At 53.3% G+C, this 25,532-nt stretch overlaps 3 protein-coding genes across 4 annotated transcripts in view; all 3 read left to right on the top strand.

The window, feature by feature from the left end:
- The first annotated feature begins 2,405 nt into the window (after nucleotides 1–2,405).
- On the top strand, nucleotides 2,406–14,672 carry LOC122378233 (flocculation protein FLO11-like). Its single transcript, XM_043359060.1, has 3 exons — nucleotides 2,406–2,496; nucleotides 9,656–9,755; nucleotides 12,591–14,672. Exons 2-3 carry the CDS (start codon nucleotides 9,656–9,658, stop codon nucleotides 14,216–14,218), a joined length of 1,728 nt encoding a protein of 575 aa, XP_043214995.1. The 5' UTR covers nucleotides 2,406–2,496; the 3' UTR covers nucleotides 14,219–14,672.
- A 911-nt stretch (nucleotides 14,673–15,583) lies between these two features.
- Nucleotides 15,584–19,006, top strand: LOC122378238. The gene is made up of 5 exons (XM_043359072.1): nucleotides 15,584–15,886; nucleotides 16,094–16,194; nucleotides 16,817–16,965; nucleotides 18,203–18,272; nucleotides 18,535–19,006. Exons 1-5 carry the CDS (start codon nucleotides 15,787–15,789, stop codon nucleotides 18,748–18,750), a joined length of 636 nt encoding a protein of 211 aa, XP_043215007.1. The 5' UTR covers nucleotides 15,584–15,786; the 3' UTR covers nucleotides 18,751–19,006.
- Nucleotides 19,007–23,117: 4,111 nt separating this feature from the next.
- Nucleotides 23,118–25,532, top strand: part of LOC122378232 (collagen alpha-1(I) chain-like) — a 36,050-nt gene continuing 33,635 nt past the window's right edge. For both annotated transcript variants that reach the window (XM_043359058.1, XM_043359057.1), the window contains exon 1: nucleotides 23,118–23,158. The gene's annotated coding sequence lies outside the window, so the exon portion shown is untranslated. The remainder of the gene's footprint in view (nucleotides 23,159–25,532) is intronic.

Genomic DNA, 25,532 nt, shown 5'->3' with positions numbered 1-25,532 from the left:
CAACATGAACATAAAATGTTTGAGCTGTGGCTCTTTCGACATTAAGCGAGATCCGAAAAAATTACTCGCTATTATTATCAATCCTATCTTGAAGTAAATAGCTTGACACTTTTCTAATTTGAAAATGTTTGAAAAAGACCTGTGGTCGAAATAAATATTACATTCTGTCAAGTAAAGTATATATTTGTACAGCATTAGTTTTGGTAATTATCGAGGAAAAAAGTTCAGGTTTTTACATTTTCTACTATTTATAAACATGTTCCTCGTACAAGCACTAACCTCATTAAATAGTTTGACACGTTTAATCAATTAGACATGCTGTTTAATCGACATATTATCATTATATGCCGGCCCGATTAGTCATTATGGCCCGATATTATCATTATGCTGGCCCGATTAGTCATCTGATACTACACGCTCGTCTTGACCTAGAAATGCAAAGACAACAGCAACAAATAATAAAAGAAAAGTACGAACCTCCACCACGCGCCTGTCTTCCTCCTCCGTCGTCTTCCGTTTTCTTCCACACTTATCACAGCGCGCTTTCAAACCCCTTTCCCCTTCCTGCTCATAACGGTGTTTCCACCGCCTGGGAGTAGTTAGAGCTACACCGAGAATCTCTGCCGCCTGCTTGACAGAGTGACCTTGATCGAAAAGCAAGATGAGCCTGCCCTTGTCAAGACCACTGAGGTGTGCCATCACGCTCACGTTGACGTCTAGCCGCACACACTCCACGCGGGCTGCGGCCGCATACTGCGGCTCTCCTTCCCCGGCTTTCCGCCCCACTCGGAACAGAAACAGCCAGGTCATGTCATTCCGTGACCCTCATAGGATACTGTGCCGCATCACACTAATCGGTACACTCTCTGACACACCAGGCCTGCCCCGCCGTGGCCCAGCCTCGGTCCCGGTATGAGCGCGGATTCTGCGCTCAATAGTACCTAGGTAGGTATTTGATGCGTCCTTAATTGGTCGTCGTTGACTGCTGTGCAGCATTGTGTTTCAGCTCAAATTTGAAAGAATTTACAATCCCAATGCCCCTTTTTCAGGTCCGTGGGCCGCCGGCCGTACCCCCCGCTGCTGCAATACCTGCTCTCGTTTCGGCTGGTCCCGGTACCGTCTCCGTTCAGCGCCATCTATCCGCAGGACGACGGATCTCAGCTTATACCCACCTATCGTCAGAGGCTGCTGCGATCGATCCGAAGGAGGCGCCGACTGAGGCGACTGCTGAAGAATCGTACCAAACATGCATGAGTGATTTTGTGATTATGTGCATTTGTCATCTGTGTAATAAGCCACTACCACATTGATTTAATTGTCAAGTATATGTAGAAAACAGTATCGAACCTAGCAGTCAGCTGCAGTGAAGCTGCGAAATAACTATGGTAAATAAAATCACATCATGATCAGACTCAACACTGCATATATTTTCACAAATAGTTCAGAGGGTAGTCCATTCGTCCTTTCCACGCTCAGGACCAAATCATTCCTATCCTTGACCCCGCGGCACTTGCCCACTCAGCATACGCAACCCTGTCGTTCGGAACGCCGTCTTGGGCGGTTTGCATTGGATGCATCCTCCGGATATATTATATATCCGGTCCTAATATGTATATGAAAACAAAATTAGAGAGCACATAAATGTGCACTTCCTCCAATATGAAATGACATGACTTGGAAAGTACGTTATTTTTACCTGCAACCATCACTTCAGCCGGGGAGAAACTCCCCGTTTGGTATGAGAACCAATGTCATATGAATTGGTGCAAATTAATGCGAACTTTCATACGCTGCACGCCTTCAGTTTCAAAAAGAGTATATTCCTCAACATACAAAATTAATCATCAAATTCCTAGAAGACCCCGTACTCAACTGGCTGGGCCTGGACGGTCGGTCTGTCCGTCTGGAGAAGAGCGAGCCGCCCAGTTGCCGTAACGCACAGCAAACATGATTTCCGGCCGCTTGGAAATTTCACAATGGGTCCTGCAAACAGACTCGGCATCCTAGAACGAGACGTGCAGAGAGTCTCACCATCCTACATTGAGGACCTTCATTCTGCCGCGCCTCAGTCACGAGCCCGGTAAAAAACTGTCCCAGGCCCTCCCTGAACTCTCCGGCCCTGGCTCGGGCCACGCCAACTGCCGACCAGTCAGGGACGGTCGGGAGGGAAATCTGACGGACGAAGGCGGCAGTCGTCTGGCGGCAGTCTGGCGGCAGTCGTTCAGTAGTCTGTCTGTCGGCAGTCTGTCCGTCAGCAGACTGTCAGCAGTCTGTGTGTATCAGCCGTCTGCCGTACGGAGACTCGGGCCGGAATACACCGGACGGCCGATGTAGGTCACGGAGAGGGCGCTGCTGACCGAGCGGCGCTGCGGAGTCCGGCTCACGGACGGCCGCCGCTCAGAGCAGTGTGGCAGACGGCGGCGGACGGCGGGGACACAGGAGCAGCAGCCGACGGACACCGATCGACACGGCCGAACAGCTCCCACACAGTCAGAGGTGGGTGGCAGCGCGGCAGAGCCAGACTGCAGCGCCGAACATCACCGACGGAGACTGCAGCTCTGGGTAATGAGTGTGATACCATCACCGGGAGACTGCAGCTCGCAGTATGTAGCTATCACCGAGAGATTGCAACTCTAAATATACAGCTATTATCATCAGACTGGAACCCTGAGTATGTAGCTATCACCGGAAGACTGCAGCTCTGAGCATGCATCTCCGGCTGGACGGAACTCTGAGCGTATAGCTATCAACTGGAGACTACGACATTGAATATATTGCTCTCAACCCGGGAGACTTTAACCCTGTGCATGTAAATATCACCGGGAGGCGGGAGACTGCAGCTCATGAGCATGTAGCTATCAGCGGGAGACTGCAGCTCTAAGTATGTAACTACCACCAGAAGACTGCAACTCCGAGTATGTAGGTATAGCTTTCACTAGGCGACTGAAACTGAAAGCATGTCAAGCATCATAGGGGAGACTGCAACTCTGAATATGTAGCTATCAAAAGGAGAATGCAACACCAGGATAACTACTAAGGCCGGGAGTCCATAGCTTTGAGTTTGTAACTAACGCTGACAGGCTGCAGCTCAGCGATAGTTACATATTCAGGGTTGCAGTCTCCCGTTGATATATGTATACTTAGCGCTGGAGTCTTTTTTAAAGTTTAGCCCGAACGTTTGAATGGACGGATTGACAGAGCCGGAACCTACGCGCCAAGCAGGGCTTGTTGCGTAGACCCCGACCCCTACCGTCCGATCGCGCGATTCCGAGTAACGAGAGAATTTAGATACCTACCAAGGTTTAAGGTGCCCTTTATACCGACTGTCAGGTTTAAGCCGGACAGTGGGCACGGCCTGCCCCACTCAACTTACTTTACCTGGCTGCGGCTACTCCCACCAACCGCAGACTAGTCTCCGTCGGGAGTCTCAAATATCGAGCGCCGGAGCGACTCGAGCCCGGGCTCTCACTACTGGGAGTCGAACGCTCTACCATCTGAGTTACGGGACAGGCTACCACTGACAGTCTCACAGTTTTTTTCGGTGATACATAACTACATATGATTGAAGCCTTCCCCGGTGTTAGCTACATACTCAGAGTTGCAGTCTTCCGGTGTTAGCTACATGTTCTTGGTTCCAGTCTTCCGGTGTTGGCTGCATATTCTGAGTTGCAGTCTTCCGGTGTTAGCTACATATTCTTGGTTGCAGTCTTCCGGTGTTAGCTGCATACTCATAGCTGCAGTCTCAAAGTGATAGCTACATGCTCATAGTTATAGTCTCCCAATGATGGGTAGCTGCATACTTAAAGTTGCAGTCCCTTGATGATAGTTAAAGTTGAGATAGTTGCCCACTTAGTGTTGCAGACTCCTGGTGATAGCTACATACTAAAAGTTGCAGTCTCTTGGCGTTAGCTACATACTCACGAGTTGCAGTTTCCCGGTCATGGCTGCATAATCTGTGCTGGCTACATACCTACGTGCGTGTGCAAGAACACCATGAATTTGCAGCCCTACAGCGTGTAAGTGTGATTCAGAGTTGCAAAATGGCTAAAAATGACAGGCATTGTAGCTCGCTCCATTGCTCCTTCGTCCGACCTCTATGTAGCCTGCTGGTCCACTGTGCTGTAGAGTACTAGTCTGCCTGCTCACTGATCTGTGGACTCCCTGCTCCGCCGGTAGATCAAGACCGGTAGCTCTGATAGCTATTTACTCAAAAGTCTGCCGTTCCACTGGCCACAGGTGGGTTTCTGGTGCCCTGTTCAGTTAGCCTGCTGATCCGCCGTTAAGAAGTCTCCTGGTTCGCTGTTTGTCGGTCTGTTGGTCCGCTGTTTGTCAGTGGTCTGGTCCGCTGTTTGCCAGTCTAGTCCGCTGGTCCGCTGTATGCCCGTCCGCTGGTCCTTTGTTTGTCAGTGTGTTGGTTCGTTGTTTGCCAGTCCATTGGTCTGCTGTTTCCCAGCAGGCTGGTTGTCAGGCGGCCGGTGATCGGTCGGTGGCTGGCGGTTACCGCGCGTCAGGTGGTCGGCGGCTGGGGCCGGTCGGTATATACTGACGGCTGATCCCGGTCGGTATATACTGACGGCTGATCCCGGTCGGTATACTGACGGCTGATCCCGGGCGGTATACTGACGTCTGATCCCGGTGTTCCGACGGCTGATCCCGGCCGGTATACTGACGGCTGATCCCGGCCGGTATACTGACGACTCATCCCGGTGTTCCGACGGCTGATCCCGGCCGGTATACTGACGGCTGATCCCGGTCGGTATACTCACGGCTGATCCCGGGTGGCCAGTATATGGCTAATCCCGGTCGGTATACTGACGGCTGATCCCGGTCGGTATACTGACGGCTGTATTGGCGGTGTTCGCAGAGGATGCGGCGGCGATCCCGACAAAAGGTCCCATCCCCGCAGCTCAGAGCAGGCACAAACGTCGGTTGCGGACACCGGCTATCTGTAGCGTGCTTTCCGTGTAGCAGCCTGTTCGTTACTGAAAGACCACAGAACAGAGCGTGCAGGATATTGGAGATCGTGGAAATAATTGAGGTGCACAACAGTCCATAAATAGGTGTCAAACGACCCATCGTAGATGTGCAATGTGCATTTGTGGATGCAGCTGCTCATACAAAAGGACGGCCTGTTTAGTTTGGCCGACATAAGCCCTCCGCTCTCCTGCTCCAGCCGCCCTCATTGTCAGTCTCCCTGTGGCGCCGCTGGGGCTGGTGTTATTCCACTGCCGCGTCCCCCACTGACCCCAGCTGATTGTGCGGTTACAACAGCCCACATGCAGCCGCCCCCCGGCGCGTCACGTGTGTGTGTCTGAGGTGAATGAGTGAGTGTGTCCACGCGCTGGCCGGCCGGCGGGGACCGGGGTGAGCGACCCGTCCGGTGTCCGCTCGGCCGTCCGACCCAGCGTCGACAGTGGCGCACCGCCGCTAACGGTCTCGGCCCGGCCGGCCAGATGCAAATCGGTCAGCTGGGCACCGTCCGCGGGGCCGCGGCGGCCGGGGCCGCGCCGCGCAGAGCGACCCGTGCACCGGGACGGGGGAGCCGTGGGCTGGGGCCGTGCCGCGCAGAGCGACCCGTGCACCGGGACAGGGGAGCCGTGGACCGGCCGCGCCGCGCAGAGCGACCCGTGCACCGGGACGGGGAGCCGTGGGCCGGCCGTGCCGCGCAGAGCGACCCGTGCACCGGGACAGGGGAGCCGTGGGCCGCCAGACCACCGGATCGCCAGACGCCAACAGCCTCTTGTTCTCATGTCGTCAGCAAAATTATATTGATAAGCACGACTGCAATGAAGAGTCCAATAAATCACGGGTCGCATCGGTAGCATAATCATAACAATAAGTATCGGGACCTGTTCTATAATAGATACCGTTCAGTGGACTTTCCCGGTCAATCGCTCCCCGGAAGGCCCAGCGATGTATCATGCTGCCGAACGGAACAGTCTGGTATGAGGCAGCCTCCCCTGTCTCCTGCACGAGGTCCCGTGAAACTGCGCGCCATACCGGGAGCCTGTGGGCGCTGCTTCCAGTGCGTGAGAACGCTGACCTGAATACAGCCCGCGCGCGCGCGCGCGAGAGAGAGAGAGAGAGAGAGAGAGAGAGAGAGAGAGAGAGAGAGAGAGAGAGAGAGAGAGAGAGAGAGAGAGAGAGAGAGAGAGAGGGGGAGTGCAGTGCTCAAGCAATATAACCAAACAGCTGGAAAATCAGCCGGGACAGAGGAGTAGCATCATTAGGGAAGACTTCAGGAATAATGAGTTGTCTGAGCCTGCGGTTGGTGCTTGTTACCGGTGAAGCAGGCAGAATTTATCCAAGTGCAGGGTTGTGCTTGACTCATGAGTCGAGTCAGAAATTTGACTCAACTCTGACTCAAATGAGTCAGATTTGAGTCGAGTCGGATAAAATGTTGAGCTGTTGAGTTGAGTCAGAGTTGAGTCGGACAAAAATATTAAGACGTTGAGTTGACTCAGAGTTGAGTCAGTAAAATAACTTTTGACATTGATTTGAGTCAAACATTTAGGAACATGAGTCAGCTAACTCAACTTTCTAGAAACAAGCTGTTCATCCCCCCCCCCGCTTTACAACTTCGCCCTGGCCCTGCTGCCGGATTTTTTCACCCCCCTCCCCCGCTCAACAACTTTTTTGTCTGAGTCAATTTTGAGTCAACTCGCTTGACTTACTAAAAAATTTGAGTCAAGTTTGAGTCGACTCATATTTTCATTGAGCCGCTTGAGTCATGAGTCGAGTCAAGGGAAAAAATAAGTTCCTTGTTTGAGTCAGAGTTGAGTCAGGGCTTTCAGAAGTTGAATGATGAGTCGAGTCGGCAAATTTTTTGAGTCGAGCACAACCCTGTCCAAGTGATGAAACAAAGATAATAAGCATTGTCTAAGATGTTGGGGGAAGAGCAGCGTTTGTTATTCAATAATAAAAACGGCGCCTATTTCTGTTGGAACAACCGGTGTATCAGAAGGATGAAGAATAACCTGTTGCTCATTTCTATCAGAAATAGAAAAAATAAACCAATATATATTCGGGCGTGGCCCTTCTTCAGTGGTACAAGATCACAACCGGTTGTGATCTTGTACCACTGAAGAAGGGCCACGCCCGAATATATATTGGTTTATTTTTTCTATTTCTGATAGAAATGAGCAACAGGTTATTCTTCATCCTTCTAATAATCTTATTAACAATGCTCAGCACAACGTTCAAATACCTGAAACCGGTGTATCGAATAACAATGGCTTTCACTGGGTCCAGTGCCAATCAGCATCACGGTAACCATTACTCTGCAGAGACAGCTCTTCTGCTCCAAACGGAATTGGGTATGAAAATTTAGCTCCTACCTACCTAACATTCTCACGTCTAACAGTACCCAGAGAAAACACACAGTTACATTCGCTCGCGCGCTCACACACGCTGAGGGTCCTGTGTTATCAGTCCTCGGACCGACCAGAACAACTGCCTCGCCGTCAGTCAGATGGAAAGCGTGACGGCCGGGACACATAGCAGACACGTCCGCCTTGGCGTACATAGATCAGCGGTGAGGCGGAACGTCGACCTCTGGAGCAGATGTATGCGCCCCTTACCATCCTTAATCACTTTATGGTTAAGTGCCTCACGTAGTTATTTTACGCAAGGTAGCCGAATAATCCTTTCCTGCCCTGATAGTTCTTTACAGCCGGTACCAGATAGGTAGACTTCATTGATCCAAAACAAGTAATTTAACGACCTAAAAGTCAGTAAATGTCGTAAGTATCAGCTCAAAAGAAAACTTCGACTAACTGCATCTCATTCAATGGAAATGGGGACTTGTTACACTCGGATCTGAGTTTCCATTCAGCCGGCTAAATTACTTCTCATCTGTCTCCGCCGGAGTGCTCTGTGCCGGCCGGTGTGATTGACCCGCAAATCGGCCGACACGCGGCGGTCACACGCCGTGACTCGGCGGCGGCCCAGCGATAGAGGTCAGTGTTACCGCGGCGTGACGCGGTGCCGTCACGCCGCGGTGTGACGCGCGCTGCCGGCCGGGCTCGAACCGGGTCACCGGGGGTCGGCGGCGGCCGACCGTGGCTGACAGTCGGTACGGCGGCAGCGCTCCCTCCCACCCCATCCCTAACCCTTCCTAACTCGACTATCATACTCCGTCAGCTGCCGCCGCTGTAAAAGGTGTATTTACCAGCCTCATATTTCTCATCAGTGCCCATGAATGCATTGGATGAAGTGTTTATGAAGTAATGAAGTAGCTTAAGCGCTAAGTTTAAACCATTAGTTATTAACCTGAAAGTTATACCTACAGAAAGTGTAATTACATAATATCACTCACCTGAAAATTTTATTACAACTTCTGTGACTGTAAAGACATAAATACATTAGTAGTGAAACGAACATTCGGGATAACCTACACTGACTGGCCTCTGGGGTACTCTTTGTGCGCATTCCACGGTCCGATAGGTAGGGGCACTTTCGATTATGTGGTAGTGGAGTATGTAGGCCTTCGCCAATCATGCATGAATGCAGTGGGCGCACTTCTGAAATCTGAATAAGTGAGAATGTTTCTAGAACCAACTAGCTCATCCTTTCAATATCTCAAATCACGGGACAATGCCCGGATACATTTTCTTCACTGGTGTATTGTGTCAAAATCTGCAGCACAATTCCGCCAGATCATGAATATCCGTGCCGTCCACGGAGGCAGCTGGCCCTGCGGTGTTACCAGCCGTCTCCTGGCTCCGTATACCGAGGTCCCGCCGTTCCAGCGCGCGGCACCGCTCCGCCAGCGGGCAGTCACCAATCACCATGTGATCTATGTTTTGCCGCGATCTGCGTCCCGATAACTGGTTCCGTGTGCCCGTTCCGCCAACAACCAACGGTCCCGGTCGGCGCCGAGACAGCGGCGCGGCGGGCCACAGCGGTATCCAGTATCACCTACAGACAGCTGATACACAGGATACCCGGTGGTCCGGTCCCACCAGCGGCTCCGTCAGCGCGGGACGACACGCCCGATCTCTATCTGTAGCGCCCCGGGGCCGCTATCTACCGACACTATCCGGCCGAGATATCCGGCCGTCGTGGCGCTGCCTCGGCCGCCGTGTGACTCGTATGTCGTCCACAGCAGGCTCGGTGGTCGGTCCCAGTTCACTGTACGCGGCGTCTCGCGGCGGCGGCGGTCTCGTGATGGACCGCCCGGCGGTCTCGTGATGGACCGCCGGCTACCCCACTCACCAGTAATGGGTGTCGGCTCTGGCAGCCGCGAGATGTCCTACATCGCCGCTGACAGGGCAGTCCGATTATCTGACAGCCACCGCCGCGGACCGCCGCCGCGTTATGTAACGGCGGTACTCTAAATAGCACCGCCAGCCGGTCTGTGAGTGGCCGCGGACCGTCTTCCCGCTGTCCAGTGGAGGTCGGCTGTCGGTTCATCTGCCCACCTGTCCTCCCGTGCAGAGTGTGTCTGTCAGTGGAGCGTCTGTCGTCTGTCCGTGTGTGTCCCACTGGGCTGTTTATCCCTCCGTCCGTAATAGACTGACAACCAGGTCACGCCGGAGGTGGACTGTTACGGTCCGTTTCCGCGTCTCCATCTGTCCCTGTGCGTGTGGGCTCTCCTGTGCATCTGTTCGTCAGTCTGTCAGTCTGACCGGCGGCGCCGGCTCTCTGCCGGCAGATGGCGGCCTGCGGTGGCGGCGGATGGCGGCTGGTGACGGTCTGCGCCGCCTGTTCAGTGCTGCTGACAATGGTCGGCGGGGCCGCGCTGCCCAGCGACGGTGAGTCGGTGTAGCCATCGGAGAGGGGACTAGGGACATGGACAGGGGACTGGGGAACACGGACAGAGGACAGGGGAACACGGGCAGAGGACAGGGGAACACGGGCAGAGGACAGGGGAACACGGGCGGAGTACCGGGGGATGCGGACAGAGGACAGTAAAAACACGGAGAGAAGACCTGCGAAACTGACGGACAGATGACCTGGAAACACAGAAACACGGCTAGCAGAACACGGACAGAAGATCAGGGAACCTACGGACAGAGGAAAACATACGAGACAGAGAATGAGAGAGAGAGAGAGAGAGAGAGAGAGAGAGAGAGAGAGAGAGAGAGAGAGAGAGAGAGAGAGAGAGGTGGAGAGAGAGAGAGAGAGAGAGAGAGAGAGAGAGAGAGAGAGAGAGAGAGAGGGAGAGAGAGACAGATTGGTTTCGGAGTCGGACACATTATCCGTTATGGAGACGGCGCGGTGTTCACACACACTCAGGTGGACCGTGACGAGCCGCCGTGATAGAGCGGCGCTAGTGGATCACGGAACAGACAACACCAGCCAGCCACCACACAGGGCACACGCCGACACGGACGGAACACAGGCCCAGTTTACACCTGACACCGCCCCATCACTACACCATACGCACAATCTGAATATGTCAGTCATGTAAAATTGTCTCCCAAATTGCTGTTAGTCTGTACCTGTTTTGCATTCATGAGACGATATATGATGCACTGAATGTTCGCCTGTATAAATTGTAGTAGCCAAGCATGTTCGCGTTGACATATTGAAAACGTTTAAAGCTAACAGTGCACACCGCACATAATGTAGCATAATGTGCTGATGATCCTATAGCCGGAGCAGTTGCATGAACTTTTGTTTTAACTTCTGTCAGGTCTCGTAAATAATTGCCCCACCTCTATTTCATTACATTTAATGAGGTACAACTTCTCATATTTGTAAATATTTGCGTATGGTCACCCTGTAGTATACTAACCCAATATAATTCTTAGGTCCAAGGTGCCTAGAGTAGTGGGGCGAGCCCTGCAGTGTCTCTGTGACTAACCCCGTACCGGACGGCACCGTTCTGTATTCGGCTGCGTTTCCAGGCTCACAGGAGGGACATTCTGAGCGCCGCTTTGACTACCGGCCACTGGAGAACGGGTACCGCCCGTCAGAGAGCCAGCACCGCCCGCCCGAGAGCCACTACGGTCCATCAGAGGGTCACTACGGTCCGTCAGAGGGCCAGTACCGCCTGCCGGACGGCCAGTACCGGCCCTCCGCCGGCCACGTGGAGCGTCTGAAGGCGCGACCGGCGCCCCGCCCCAGCCCCACACCTCCAGTGGTGGCCGCCCCGGCGCCGCCGCCGCCGCCGCCGCCCCCGGCCGCCCCGGCTGACCCGGCCGTGGGCGGCCCGGACCTGTCCGGCGACCTGCTGGCGCAGCTGGCCAGCTCGCCCGTCCAGACCGAGGCGCTGCCCCCGCACGTGGACACGTTCAACGTGGTGGTGACGTCCAACGGGTCGACCAACACCTCGCCGCAGGTGACGGTGCTGCCGCCCGGCACCCAGGTGGGCATCATGCGCGTGCTGAGCCAACTGTCCGGACACCACCGGGTCGGCAACCAGAGCTTCAAGGTGGAGGAGGCCACCGCGCAGCTCATCAAACACCCCGACTCTGACCTCGTTCTCGCCACCATGAACAACAACATGGTGGACGAGCGCTACATGAGGATGATCATGCGCGGCCTGCTCGGCCAGCAGATTGACCCCAGCCAGCGGCAGGCGGTGCTGAGCAGACACGACGTCGACAAGTCCTACCTCAGCCGGCTGCTCAACACCACCATCCGGCGCAACAACAACTTCTACGTCAACACCACCTCTAAGACCAACGTGGTCAACATCTACGTCATCAATGTCGTCACCGAGGAGGACGGGGCGCCGTCGGACGCGCCGGACCAGCAGTACCGGCCTCCGAACAGTCCCCCGGCGGCGGCCCACCAGGCGCCGCAGCCGCCCGCCGACCCCAGTCCCACACCGGCGCCGCCCGCCGGCTCCAGCGCGTACCGGCCTCCCCAGCAGGCGCCTTCTCAGAGCGACTCCAGGCCCTCAGCAGGGTACAGCGCCCCCCGGCCGCAGACGGAGTACTCGGCCCCCCAGCCCCCGAGCTCGTACCAGGGCCCGCGTCCCGCCTCCTCGTACGGCGCTCCGCGTCCCTCCGCCACCGTCCGACCGTCCTTTTTCGGCGGAGCGGGGGGCGCCGCTGGGCCGGCCGCCAACCCCGCCTCGCCCGGGGCCGGTCTGCGGCCGCCGAGTCCGCCGCCCGAGACCACCACGCACGACCCGCTCTACTACTTCACGGTGACCATCACGCCGCCGTCGACGACGACCACGACGCCGGCGCCGGTGGTCGACTCGCCGAACGTCAACCACCAGAACCTCACCGTGGGCAGCATCCTGTCGCTGCTGCCCAACGTCTTCCCGGCGGCCGCCAACGCCTTCAACAGCGTGCCCTTCCCCAACGTCTCCGCCGCGGAGGACGACAGCATCCTCGGCCTGCTTCCGCATAACTTTAACCCCGCTAACTACACTTACGCTGAGTCGGTTACAGTGAACCCCATGAAGCAGCTTTTCGGGCACACGTATGACTACAAGCACGCTTTGGGTGACAGCCCGCCCCCGGTGGTCGCCCCGCCTGCTTCCCTCGCCGACCCGGCGCCCGCGCCTGCCCCTGCTCGCCCCGCCGCCACTAACCAGCCCGCCGGACCCAACATGTTTAACACGCTGATGCCCACGGTGGCTGCTAGCGCGCTGGCCTTCTCACCGCTTTGGCTGCCTCTGTTTCTAGGTCGGCGTCGGAAGCGCAGCACGCAGATCATCTCTCCGCACGCGGCCGGCGCTGCGGCGGACCCGGCGCGCCGCGTGCACATCCCCGAGGCCTGGCTGGGCTACCTGCGCGGCGTGCGCGGCAGCGGCGCCCTGGGCGCGCCGGCGCCGCAGAAGCAGAGCAAGGCGGACGTGGTGTCTCGTCCGCTGATGGTGATGGACGCCGCCGAGCCGCTGACGCCGCAGCAGGAGGCCATGGTGAGCAGCATCATCAGCTCCACCATGAACGGCGGCTTCAGCGGCACCAACACAGCCGTCTCCGTCTCGGAGCGCTACCCGGGCCTGCAGGGCTACGAGGCGCTCCAGGACGGCGTCATCAACTCGATCCAGACGCTGCGCGACCAGCTCGTCTCGTCGGCCGAGGAGCCGGACGGCAGCGGCTCGTATGACCCCGAGATGGAGCCCGAGGAGATGGGTGAGGAGATGATGGAGGAGCAGGAGGACATGATGCAGGAAGAGATGATGCCTGCCTCCGCGCCGCCACCAGCCCCGGAGCAGCCCGAGACCACCAACAGTCCGGTCACCTTCATCACGCTCAGCACCGCCGCCCAGCCGGCCTCGCACAAAGCCTCGATGGTACACGACATGATGGACAGCATGAAGGACTCGGAGGGCGGCGCCATGGAGCCGGTCACGGACGCTCCGCGGGTCACCGAGCCCGGCTTCCGGCCGATGCCGTCGCTGCGGCCGCGCCCGATCCCCACCATCCTCTCGCAGGAGAACGCCGCTCAGCTGGGCGTGACGCTCACCACGGAGCCGACCACCACGGCCGAGCCGCCGGCCACGGCCGCGCCCGACGCCCAGCGCCGACCCACCGTGTTCGTCAACAACCGGCCCGTGTTCCCAGCCACCACCCCGGCGCCGGCCGCCAGCGCCGAGACGCCGGCCCCGTCACCGGAGAAGGCGGCGACTCCGACCACCAGCCGGCCCGCCTCCAGCGCGGTCACCACCGAGCGGACCACAGAGGCAGCGCCTGCCACCGAGCTGCCCGCCGAGGGTCCGGTCACAGAGGTGGCTCAGGGCAGCCTCGGGGTGAAGGTCACTACCACAGACAACACCAAGATCGTCCTCAAGGACACAGCGCCGGCGGCGGACGCAGGAGCGCCCTCTGCGGCCGAGACGACAACCACCACGACCACGACCACGACCACGACGGCGGCTACAACGACGACGACCACTCCTGCGCCGACGTTCCTGCAGGAGCTGCAGAGGCAGCTGCCGCTGATGGGCGCCGTCATGGTGGCCGGCACCGCCGTGCTCGGCACCACCGCCTTCCTGGCCTTCGGCAAGAGGCGGCGCCGGCGACGCAGCGCCGAGAAGTCGGCCTGGCCCATCGACCTGGACGCCATGCTGGACCAGCTGCTGACCGCCGAGCAGGCCCACGGCAGACCGGAAGACCAGGAGGACCACAGCGGACCGGAAGACCAGGAGGACCGCAGCCAGCCGGCCGCCGAGGACCGCAGCCAGCCGGCCGCCGAGGAGGACCACAGCGCCCCGGCCGAGCCGCGGCACTCCAAAAGCGAGCTCAGGAAGCACGGCAAAAAGTATGTGCCCGCTCGATCGGCAAAGAGCAAGTCGAAGCCTCAATGATTAACTAGTGTCCAGCGTTTGTGTCGGGCATGTCTGTGTATGTCAGCTACATATATCTCATGAGTGAGGTCCCTTGGTGACGTTGTTGTCTCTGTAACGCTTAGGATGCAGAATCCCTGATGAAAACGCATGCTGCAAATTGTCGCAAATTTTATCTTAATGACCCGGACAAGAATGAAAATAGAGTGCAAGATTGGTAGATAAAATGTCGGTACCTATCAAGCGTATTTCTTTCAAGGAGCTATTTTACAGCTTGTGTCGCAGCGTTTCCCGTTAGGTACTGTATTGTTACGTCATCGATGTGAAAAAGTATTAATGTGCATTTGTTGAGTTACGCATCATTATTTATTGCTACATCAATCCTGTCTTGTTATTGTTAGTGTTTTTATTATGTTTTATTATGTTTTGCGATTTAATAAACTAGACAATCGCAGAAGGGAGAGTTTGGAAGAGCAGCCGAGAAAGACATGGCTCAGGTCCAGCCCACAGCTAAAGTAATGTGAGGTTCTGTCAATCTCAACAGATGGCTTAGACTGAATTTTCAAATACAGAGTGATCCAGGGGAAGAGAGCAAAAGACGAAATTGCAGCTGCAAGGATGATGGTAGGTACTTGCAAGTTATATTCCAATTTTGATGGTAGACTGACAAGCAGTTCCTAAGATACAGATGCAAAGCTTAACTACCCGCTAACTTTTTACACTACTTTAGCGGTGGACTGTACCTTAACCCTCGCCAGGCCAGGCCTTTTTCATAACGCGGACGGCCTACATAGTACATGCGAAAGGGCTGTACACCGACCACGAATGGTTGAAAACGTCACACCTATCGCTAGAGTTCCCTCGCAATTTACACGAGGCGCGGGGCTGATTATCGAAGCACGGGTCAAACAACTGGATCTCTCCGGCAGCGATCTTGTTACCAACGAGTTACGAGACAAACAGAGTTATGAGACAAACCGAGTTACGAGTTACCTCATCTTCTAGTCCACACGAAGGACACGTAGAGCTAATGCATTAAAAGCGCCATAAAATATCATGCGTATCACTGACAAAATTATAATGAAGATTAAATAATTAGGTAGGTACGAAACCTTTCCATAAGCCGGAGTTCTGCTTTATTTCTGGTTTTTAAGTTAAGTTTAGTTTCGATTTATTTCTGGTACAATATATTTTAGTACATTTCTTATGCTTTTATATATTTTCTTGCCTTATTTCACTATCATTTCACTACCGTAACATGAGCATAAGGTCATTTTCAACATTATGATACGCCTTTATTTGCCTAACATTTTTTTTTTCATTTTCTTTGATAGGAAGTGAAAATGGAAAGCACGTGCTCGTCATCCAATATCCAAAAAGCAAGTCGGTGAATTCGGTAAATTCCTTTAGGCGGCGATTAATGGCGTGCCGTGTTTACTATAGTATTATTTGAATATAACTTGGCACCAATCATTTTACATCTGTTAAGCTTAACGTAAAATTCATGACCAAGGTGAAAGGAAAAACAACGTTCAATTATTTGAACCAGCATTGCAAATTAGAGCTTTATTAGCAAATCATGATGATTCATGGGCACATGTCTTTCCAAAGTAATCCGGTTGTTTTCCCTCCGAAGCTTCTCGTTTCCGGTCCAACAGACGAAAATATTATACGGCCTTCCTTTAAAAGGTAAGTGAGTAATAACATTTAAAAATGACATTATACCCAGACTCCTGTAGGCACAGTGTGCAGTACAGTAGGTAGGTAAAGTAGGTTCATGTTCAAAAACTACATGCCGAGTCCTATTTGGCTGCTTGTAGAGTACCTATTCAGTTTTAACTCCATGTGAAAATGCATTTTAAGTTATTTCGTAACCTTAATTATTTCATTTTTTAGATCTCAACCAGGTGTCAGCAAAAGACGTGGTCAAACGCTTTGACTGTCTTCCCGCGTCAGCTTATGACCAAATGAAGATCTCCAGGGGACAACTGCATGAGGTGAGTACGTACTATTTTGTTAATACAAAATCGCTTAAAAATACCGTCATTAAAGGGACTATCCCACCTTCTAAAATGTTGTTAAAACCAGTTAAATTGTGCCCGACTTTATAGATTGTAGGACCAGGAACACGGTTCTGGCATTTATTTTTCATTAAACATCTTAGGCTTCCCATATTCCAAACACAAACTTTCAAATATGTGACGTCACAGCCCAAAATTACCTCCTTCCCCAGGCCACATTACCTACTGCCATAAAGCTGATTCTTTTTACTCTGTAGGCACCACAACAAAGTTCAGACCAAGTTTTAAGCGATTTTTCAACGAACAAACCCATTTAAATCAGAATGACTAAACGAGGTGACGTCACACTAACGGTCGCTCCATGTTAAAGATAGGGCCTTGCACAAGGCCCATTTTCAAATGAAGGGAACGAATTTCTTCAACACCAAGAGGCCGCGGGGGTTGCAACCTAGATAGATAGTGGTTTCTGAACCTCGCCGCAAACTTGGCTATCTCAACTCAAACCCCATGTTAAAGGTGGGATAGTCCCTTTAATGAATAGTTTTGTGACACTTTATTTGCGTAACCGAACACCGATTGACACGCCTTTTTTCAACAGGCGATGGAAAAGTTTACTGATGGGCAGGAGGGTATGGACAAACTCCGATCCCTCTGCAGTGGCTGGGACGATGCAACTATTGCTGATGTTCGAGGCATCTTCCAGATGCTAGATGACAACGGCGACGGCGTTTTGGACATGAACGAATTGTAAGTATACCTAAATGCTGCTTGCAAATTAAGGTGATTTGTAAATGCCGTTTGTTAACCCGCGCATCGACGGGGGGGGGGCGGATATCCGCCCCCCCTGAGGTTTTTCGCGGATAGCGGGAAAACCGCGGCGCGTAGCGCCGCGAAATTTGGTATGACTATTCTCTCATCAATTTTACACATGGTGTGCAAGTTTGAACCTCCTAACTTTTAAGGTCAGGTCACCAGGTCACTTTGAATGACCCAACCTCAAGTCACTTTCACCGTGCCAGAGCTACAGTAGATGTCGGAGGCCTTTGAAAGTCGCAGGATGTTATTAGGTCATTAGTAGCTACAATTTGAATATCTCGGAATTTTGATGTCGGTGACCTAAGGTCAGGTCAATTTCGCGACCTCCCAATTATAAGTCAATGTATGGGGGAAAAATCAACTCCCTGTTTTTACCACTAAAACGGGTCGGAATGGCCCCATATACCATACATGACTTCACATACGATCAAACTTCACTACCTTGAGGTCTGTTTTGCTGTTGGGCAGCTGTAAGGTCATGTGACGTCATCAAAGGTCACCAAAGGTTTTTTGCCAATAACTCCTTACAGGAACAAGATACAGCCGCGCGGATGGTCTCATTGTGTTCAGCTCGTCAAGACGCATCGAATGATATACATGATGACCTCGAGGTCACGTGACCTGAGGTCAACCTTTGACCTTGACCTTTCGAGGTCAACATATATATATATATATATATATATATATATATATATATATATATATATATATATCATTCGATGCGGATTGACGAGAGGATCACGATGATGCCCTTAGTTTGTTCCTATCTTGACTACTTCGAAAGTTATTCGAGAAAAACCCTCTCCATATCTAGCGCCGCCATTTTGACTTTTTCGACCCCTGTGACGTCATCTTTGACCTGACCTGAAAATGACCTTAGTAAAAATTGTAGACCTTGTCCGTGCGTATCCGATGCCGTTTACCGCTTGTCGCTATCTTGCTTCGTTCTCGAGATCTCAGGGGGGGGCGGTCATCCGCCCCCCCCCCCCGTCGGTACTAAGTTGGCGCAGACCCCCGTCGGTGCGCGGGTTAATATTCACTGACCCTCTTCCGTTCCTGTAAAAGACGCGTGGAAGTAGCGATACATAACTGACATAGCCCAATGACCAACGACCACGCGCCTCCTTCCATCTTTGTACGCCGGTAGCTAAATTTAACCTGTTTGCAGCGCCGCTGAGGAAGCCGAGGATGGCGAAGCTCCCGAAACATGCTTCATGGACTTCGAGTGTTTCATGAAGGTCAGTCCACATAGGTGTTTTGGTCAAGTTCATGCGAGTTGGATGACGGAACTAGTCCCTTGCAGTATACGAGCATTTCTCTAAATTTTCCTGTAGAACGCCTGTATTTACGCGTTTATTAGACGTCTAATAGAATATCAAATCAAAAGATATACGCATTTACACTAATCCCTTACCCCTAATTTGAGCCCGAGTGTTGGCGCGTCCACCAATGGTTAGGTGTGCCGCTCCCACTAACAGCGCGTTGGGCCGTGTTTTGCAGCGCACCTATGACATGGCCCAGGACTGGACAGACGGCGGCAAAAACGAGGTGGAAGTGAACCTGGTCGAAACGTTCCTCATGTTCGCCCAGCACGACGAGCGGGGCACCCAGTACTCGCTTAACGACCTCAAGAACCTCTTCTACGTCAACAACTTCTACGTGCGGAAGATACGGAGTCAAAGCATAGGATTCCAGATTCAGAACGGATTTATATAAATGACATGTTCTATAATGTCTCGCTGTGCGCTCAGTGCACGACCACGCACTGAGTGTGTAAATATGGTACATATGTGTAGAAATGACTTGATCGTGTAAATGTTTGTTGCATTTGTGAGCAATTGTATCAATGAATTGAAGCTGTGCGAACCCAAAGCGTGATTCAAAGGGTAGCCTGGTCCTTGGTTGTTTCCCTGCGGCCGTTCATGTTCGTACCTATAAGTAATCATAAAATGAATACAATCTACTGAATGTTTATCTTCATTTACCTGCAGCTGGATTTTAATCTGACGATAGAACTCATCCACTAGAAAATTACATAAAATACCTGCATGCCTCGATCAATCGATGCACAACACATTCCGAACCATGAAAGCATTTTAAGCTAACAAACCACAAGGTAACATAAGGAACTGAGCCAAGTGGCCATCATACCCTAACCCATAGCATGTTACGTCCATTTTACCTCACATAGGATTAGGTATGACCTTAATTGTACCTTCTACCTACCTATATTTTTTGTACCCTCATAATTACACACATCGCATTTTTACAGCTCTAGTGATTCTATGGTTCAATTTAGGGAATATGGTTGTTTGATATCTCAAAATAGGTAGGTACAAAGCCGGTCATAGGTATTCCCATTTTACGTGATTCTTATGCCAAGTGAACATCTAACAATGACGTTGCCCCATAAATTTGGTCGTTACCTACGTACCCCCCCTTCCCCCCGCCCGTATAGATCATGTGTGTATCACAGGACATCATCCCAACTGTGTAAGTTATCTCCGAACAATGCCGGGTCCCAGTCGATGGGTACTTACCATGCAGCCAGCGGTGGTGAAACGGTACGGTGGCGGCCTCTGAGGTGAATGGTGAGCACTGGGAACCCGTCCTCGCATGTCGGGATGGCCGGCATGTGTCGCCATCTGTACACGAAGAAACAAAACATAGAACAGAGCATAGAACATAGAACATATGATATAGAAAACATGATATAGAACATATAGCAGATAACAGAGTATAGAGTAGGACATACGACATAGAGCACATAAAATAACACATATTTACAACATAGAACAAATCATAGAAGACATGCACAACATAGAACAAACAAAAAAGAGCACACCAGAAAAAAATCGTAACAAAGACGCGTGCCTACAACATAAAGCATAGCGTGCATATTAAATTTAGAGCACAAAACATTAAGTAAAAAAACAAAAACAAGTACGTCCTAGTACATATACCATAAAAATAGAGCATAGAACACAATACACACCAGTATAGCGCCTTATGGGGCGACTAACGGAGCGAGCGAGAGGGTGGGCCTTGCACGTGCGAAATTGCGAGGGGGTACCTCCAACTGACTTGTGCACGGCACCCTACTAACCGGTCTCTAGCGATGTGCCGAATTTGAGCACAATCGGCCCAGCCGTTCTCGAGATCTGGAAGCGGCACCCTGCACGTGCGCACGTGCAAAATGGGTCCCAACTGACTTGTGCACGGCACCCTACTAACCGGTCCCTAACTGTGTACCAAATTTGAGCGCAATCGGTCGAGCCGTTCTCGAGATCTGGAAACGACCCCTGCACGTGCGCACGTGCAGCAGCGCCCCAACTCTGGCACATGGATATGCAGTGCCTAGTGGGTGCCTACCTACATGCCAACTTTCAGCGCAATCGGCCAAGTAGTTACCGAGATATTGCAACAATTACAAAACGGACACCTCTTCGTTTTGCACGTGGCACGTGCATAAGGGGTCACCCACATGCAACAGAAATAGTCCAATACTTGGTAGAAGGAATGAAGCTACCCTACAAAAATTACCGCGTGTAAATCGGTCAAGTGGTTGCTGAGATATAAGCCTCGCAAAAGCGTGACCACGGCCGGCCGGCCGGCCGGCCGGCCGGCCGGCCGCTCATACTCAGAAATTTCCGTTAATCTAAGGAAAGACTACGCTCGCTTCGCTCGCTCCGTAATTATGTATAGCACATCTATCTAACTTAGAGTCAGATATTTGCATGGATCTGATTGGATAGATGTGGGATCTGAGCTCAAATGTCTTTATCTGATATCTATCCGGTGTATATACAGTATTCGATTTCGTTGAAAGATTGGAAGCTTTGCGACACGTTTTCGGTGAATGAAATGGTTTGTTTCAGTACGGTCCCATATGTATACTCGTAAATTGCCCAAAAATAGGTATGCAAATAAAAAATACGAAAATCCGATGTGGGTGGGGCAGGGCGGATGTTTTGCCAGGCGTCCAATATTTTGACACTTTACCCATAAAAACAATTTTGGCGTAATAATTTTATGCAATTTTGAAATATGCAAACTTAATGACCTGAGTTTTTTCCATATCGAATTTTAAATGGCTAAAAAGGTAATAACCCTGCCACAGTGTAGAGAGGGTCGCTTTGCCCCGCTCTCAGCTGCGACATAAAGGTCCATTTGTCAGTTCCGAATATCTGACCCCGATCGAACAATCAACCATGAAAAATCATGCGAGTGTTTGCCTTCATTTGATATTATCAAGCAAAAACTTGTCCACCCATTGCATACCCTTTCAATTTCCGTTTTTCCAAAAATAGGAGATCAGACCAGTAATGCCCACCTGCTCCATTGGCACAACAAAGGAGCGGCGTCACGGTCAGTCGGGACTGAGGCGCGCGGCGGCCCCGCACATTATCGGCCGGATGGAAGGCGGTCCGCGGCACCGGTGGAAAAATCGGCATTAAACCGACTCGGTGGCGAGTGAGCCGCTAGGATCGAAAGCCAACAGCACGGCAATAGTCGGCGGCTGCTTCAGTGCATTTACGATACCGATGGTAAATCATAATTTAATTGAATGCATTTCAGAATGCTCCCTTCTATATCACACAGGCATATTCACAAGCACAAACAAAGGCCAGTTCTCCCTATTTTCCTCGCGGGTGTTGCGGCAGGAACGGGTGGCCGGATACGGCGGGTATCGGTGGCGGAGGGGGAGGGGAGGGGGACGGTGGACGGAGAGGGTCGCCCCGCGCCCGCCGGAAGTGGGGCGCGCGTCCGCCGCACCTGCCCGGCTCGCCCGGTGGCGGTGACCCGCTCCGAGCCGGCCAATTACCGGAGACCTTCCCACGGCCGGCGTCCGGTGAGGCCCGCCGGCAGACACGGCCGCACAACTGCACAGTGGCCGGCGGGAGCCGCCCCAGGGAGGCGCACACAGACTGAGCAGCGCCGCGCCACGCGCCGCCGAGCTCTGACGGCACGAAGAGGCGGACCGGGTGGTGAGGTCACAGGAGCCGTGATAATCCATCAGTAGTGGCGCGGTTCAGTGCAGTGCGTGCGTTCAGCTGTGCCTCAGACCGCCACCTCAACTTTGTGCCGCATGTAGATGCCGTAACACGGAAATGCACAGGCATGCTCACGGCGCTGATACACGCACGGCACGTGATACCACGATCAGCCCTGAGGCAGATTGTCGGAGCGCTGGTCATGTCAGTGTTGCGGTATGGTTTATCGGTGTATGGATCGTGTGGGGAGACGCAGCTTTGTCGACTGCAGAAAGTGGTAAATTTTTGTGCGCGTGTCGTATCCGGTCGGCGGCGTCGCGATAATGTTGTGGCAGTCATTAAGGAGCTGAAGTGGTTGACTGCCAAACAGTTAGTAACGTATCACACTGTGAGCGCTGTAGAGCGCATCATCACGTCCGGACAGCCCGAATATCTCCGAGGTACACTTGGCCAGCGGGCTAGCCAGCGTCATAGACACGACACCAGGCGCGCCTACTATTTCACACTCCCATCCATTCGTACGGAAGCAGGCCGCCGTAGGCTCTGCTACCGTGGCATAGCTCGTTTGAACGAGCTGGGAGTCGAGCCAGGTATTCTGTCGTACCGCTATAAAGTCAAAAATGTGCTGCTGGCCACGCCACCAACATGAACGTATGTTGAACGAATGCATGTGCGTGAAAGAGTTATGTATGCGCTTCATTGTTTGTATTTTCGGTTTTTCATTGACGTGAACATGTGAAAAGCCCCTCCTCAGAGGGGATCCTGTTTGAATACATCTGTATCTGTATCTGTATCTGTATCAGCCGTGCTCCGGCTGGTCTGTGATACCGCAGTGGTCCAGTGGTCCGGCAGTGGTCCAGTGGTCTGTCAGTGGTCCAGAGACGGTCTGTCCGTGGTCTGGAGACGGTCCGGCCCCGTCGTCCCCCGCGGTGCGCCGAGAGCCGTGTCCGATTCGGGTGACTGCCGTGACGAGCGGCCGCTGCGGCCCGGTACCGCACCGCAGAGCCGCCCGAAACTGCAGCCGGAGACGGCAGCCCACGGCAGAGCCGACAGCTGCCCGCTGACGGCGGAGAGCTGGAGCTGCGCTAACGGCAACCCTGTGTGCTGGTTTGAAGAGGACTAGTGAGGGCCAGTGAGCTGCCAGGACTGGGTGAGAGACCGTGTGAACCATATCGTGATTCACCAAAAACTGAATCAACGGGGCAAAGCTAAGGGTAGCTCGGAGAAACGAAAGTCCATGTCACACGCGAAGAAAGGAGATAAATGCCCCTCTGACCTCTGACCGCTGACCGTGCCCCTCTGACCTCTGACCGCTGACCGTACCCCTCTGACCTCTGACCGCTGTCCGTGCGCCCCTCTGACCTCTGACCGCTGTCCGTGCGCCCATCTGACCTCTGACCGCTGACCGTGCGCCCCTCTGACCTCTGACCGTTGCCCGTGCGCCCCTCTGACCTCTGACCGCTGCCCGTGCGCCCCTCTGACCTCTGACCGCTGCCCGTGCGCCTCTCTGACCTCTGACCGCTATCCGTGCGCCCCTCTGACCTCTGACCGCTGCCCGTGCGCCCCTCTGACCTCTGACCGTTGCCCGTGCGCCCCTCTGACCTCTGACCGCTGCCCGTGCGCCCCTCTGACCTCTGACCGCTGCCCGTGCGCCCCTCTGACCTCTGACCGCTACCCATGTGCCGCTCTGACCTCTGACCGCTACCCATGTGCCGCTCTGACCTCTGACCGCTGTCCGTGCCCCCCTCTGACCTCTGACCGCTGCCCGTGCGCCCCTCTGACCTCTGACCGCTGACCGTGTCCCCTCTGACCTCTGACCGCTGCCCGTGCGCCCCACTGACCTCTGACCGCTGTCCGTGCCCCGTTACGGTCCAAGGCGGACATGAGGACAGGTGGCGCCGCCGCCACTCGCATAGCGGCGGGAATGTGAACTATCCTGTTTACCATAAGGCCGCTGTGCTAACGGCCGCTGCGGGCGCCGTTTCGGGCTAGTTTTGACTTTGTACCGCAATTAATGGTTTATTTATAATAAAAAATGGACTAGCGACAGTCGTGCCGGAATCAGAATTCAATGTTCTACAAAACTAAGCCATTTTCATTGTGATCACGTCATCGACTTCACCGCCCAACCCAATAAAGCAGAAATATGTCGTGTCACCGGTGATTACACGCAAAAATTCTTTGGCATATAGCATAAAAACCAGAACACCTTTGACTGCAGCGACTATGCGGTACTACAGAAAATTGTATGGCCTACCTAATGGTGCCCATTACTTAATAATTAAGCTGAGTATTTCGTCGCCTAACTCTTGTAAAACCGTATGTCCGCTTGTCTATGGAGTTTGGACCGTAACGCCCCTCTGACCTCTGACCGCTGCCCGTGCGCCCCTCTGACCTCTGACCGCTACCCATGTGCCGCTCTGACCTCTGACCGCTGTCCGTGCCCCCCTCTGACCTCTGACCGCTGCCCGTGCGCCGCTCTGACCTCTGACCGCTGCCCGCGTGCCCCTGTGACCTCTGACCTCTGCCCGCGTGTCCCTCTGACCTCTGACCGCTGACCGTGTGCCGCTCTGACCTCTGACCGCTGTGCGCAGTCGAGTGTGACGCTGGGCCGGTGACCTCCCTCCCGGAACGACTCGCTGACGACCGGCGCCGATAGTAACTGACGCATTGCCATGGAGCACCTGGTCAGCCAGCCGGGAATTACCATGGTCGTTTGCACTTTGCACAGAAGCACAATTGCCCCTTCTGATGCTAGCACGAGGAATTTCACGCGTCATCTTGAACATTATTGTAAGCGCATTAAATAAGCAGTGTTCGACATGTGCACGGTTTTTATGAAGATGTTAAGTTGTAAACAAAGTACACAAAAATGAGCAAAATATATAAAGTAAAAGAAGCTTATCCTGATATGCTTGCAAACACAACAACAATGACATGAACTAACCAAACGACTGCCAAACAAACAAACAAAAACAAACATACAAGTTCAAACAACCAGATGTCTCTTACTAGATGTTCAACTCACCTTTGGTCTGGTTGCTTCTAGACTGGGCCCCTCCATCGTCGTGATAGAATGTTATACTCACGTAACAACAAGATCAACAATGCACTTTCGTCTTCCAGACTCCATGTTCTCCCAATTCCTCCATGTTCTCTCAAAAGACCGATACAACAAGCCCCGCCCACAACACGCGCCCCGCCTCCTCACGCACAACTGGCGTGAGCTGGCGGCGCTGAACTGACCTGCTTGGAACTGACGACCGCCGGGCGCCCCGAGAGCGGCGTAATCCGACCCCGGCCCGGTCTGGTCACGTGACCGGCGCCCGGGGGCGGCGGCTCGCAGCCGACCGGCTCCTGCTGCCGGCCTCCTCGGTTAGAGACACGCATCAATGACAGTCAGATGGTGGTCGTTTTCTCTTTTTTACACATGGTTATTTTCATCAAATTATGTTTAACACGGGTACGACAAATATTGAAGCTCTTGCGAATGTGTGAACTTTA

The sequence above is a fragment of the Amphibalanus amphitrite genome, unplaced genomic scaffold (genome assembly GCF_019059575.1).
Source record: "Amphibalanus amphitrite isolate SeventyFive unplaced genomic scaffold, NRLGWU_Aamphi_draft 000056F_arrow, whole genome shotgun sequence".
NCBI lineage: Eukaryota > Metazoa > Arthropoda > Thecostraca > Balanomorpha > Balanidae > Amphibalanus > Amphibalanus amphitrite.
The sequence above is the reverse complement of the archived record's forward strand: the minus strand, read 5'-3'. Positions and strand labels throughout refer to the sequence as shown.

Coding starts and splice junctions, on each gene's coding strand:
- LOC122378238 (XM_043359072.1), top strand. CDS start 15,787: ATGGGCACATGTCTTTCCAAAGTAATCCGGTTGTTTTCCCTCCGAAGC. Junction 16,966..18,202: donor GTTTTGGACATGAACGAATT/GTAAGTATACCT, acceptor ACCTGTTTGCAG/CGCCGCTGAGGAAGCCGAGG. Junction 18,273..18,534: donor ACTTCGAGTGTTTCATGAAG/GTCAGTCCACAT, acceptor CGTGTTTTGCAG/CGCACCTATGACATGGCCCA.
- LOC122378233 (XM_043359060.1), top strand. CDS start 9,656: ATGGCGGCCTGCGGTGGCGGCGGATGGCGGCTGGTGACGGTCTGCGCC. Junction 9,756..12,590: donor GGCCGCGCTGCCCAGCGACG/GTGAGTCGGTGT, acceptor CTCTGTTTCTAG/GTCGGCGTCGGAAGCGCAGC.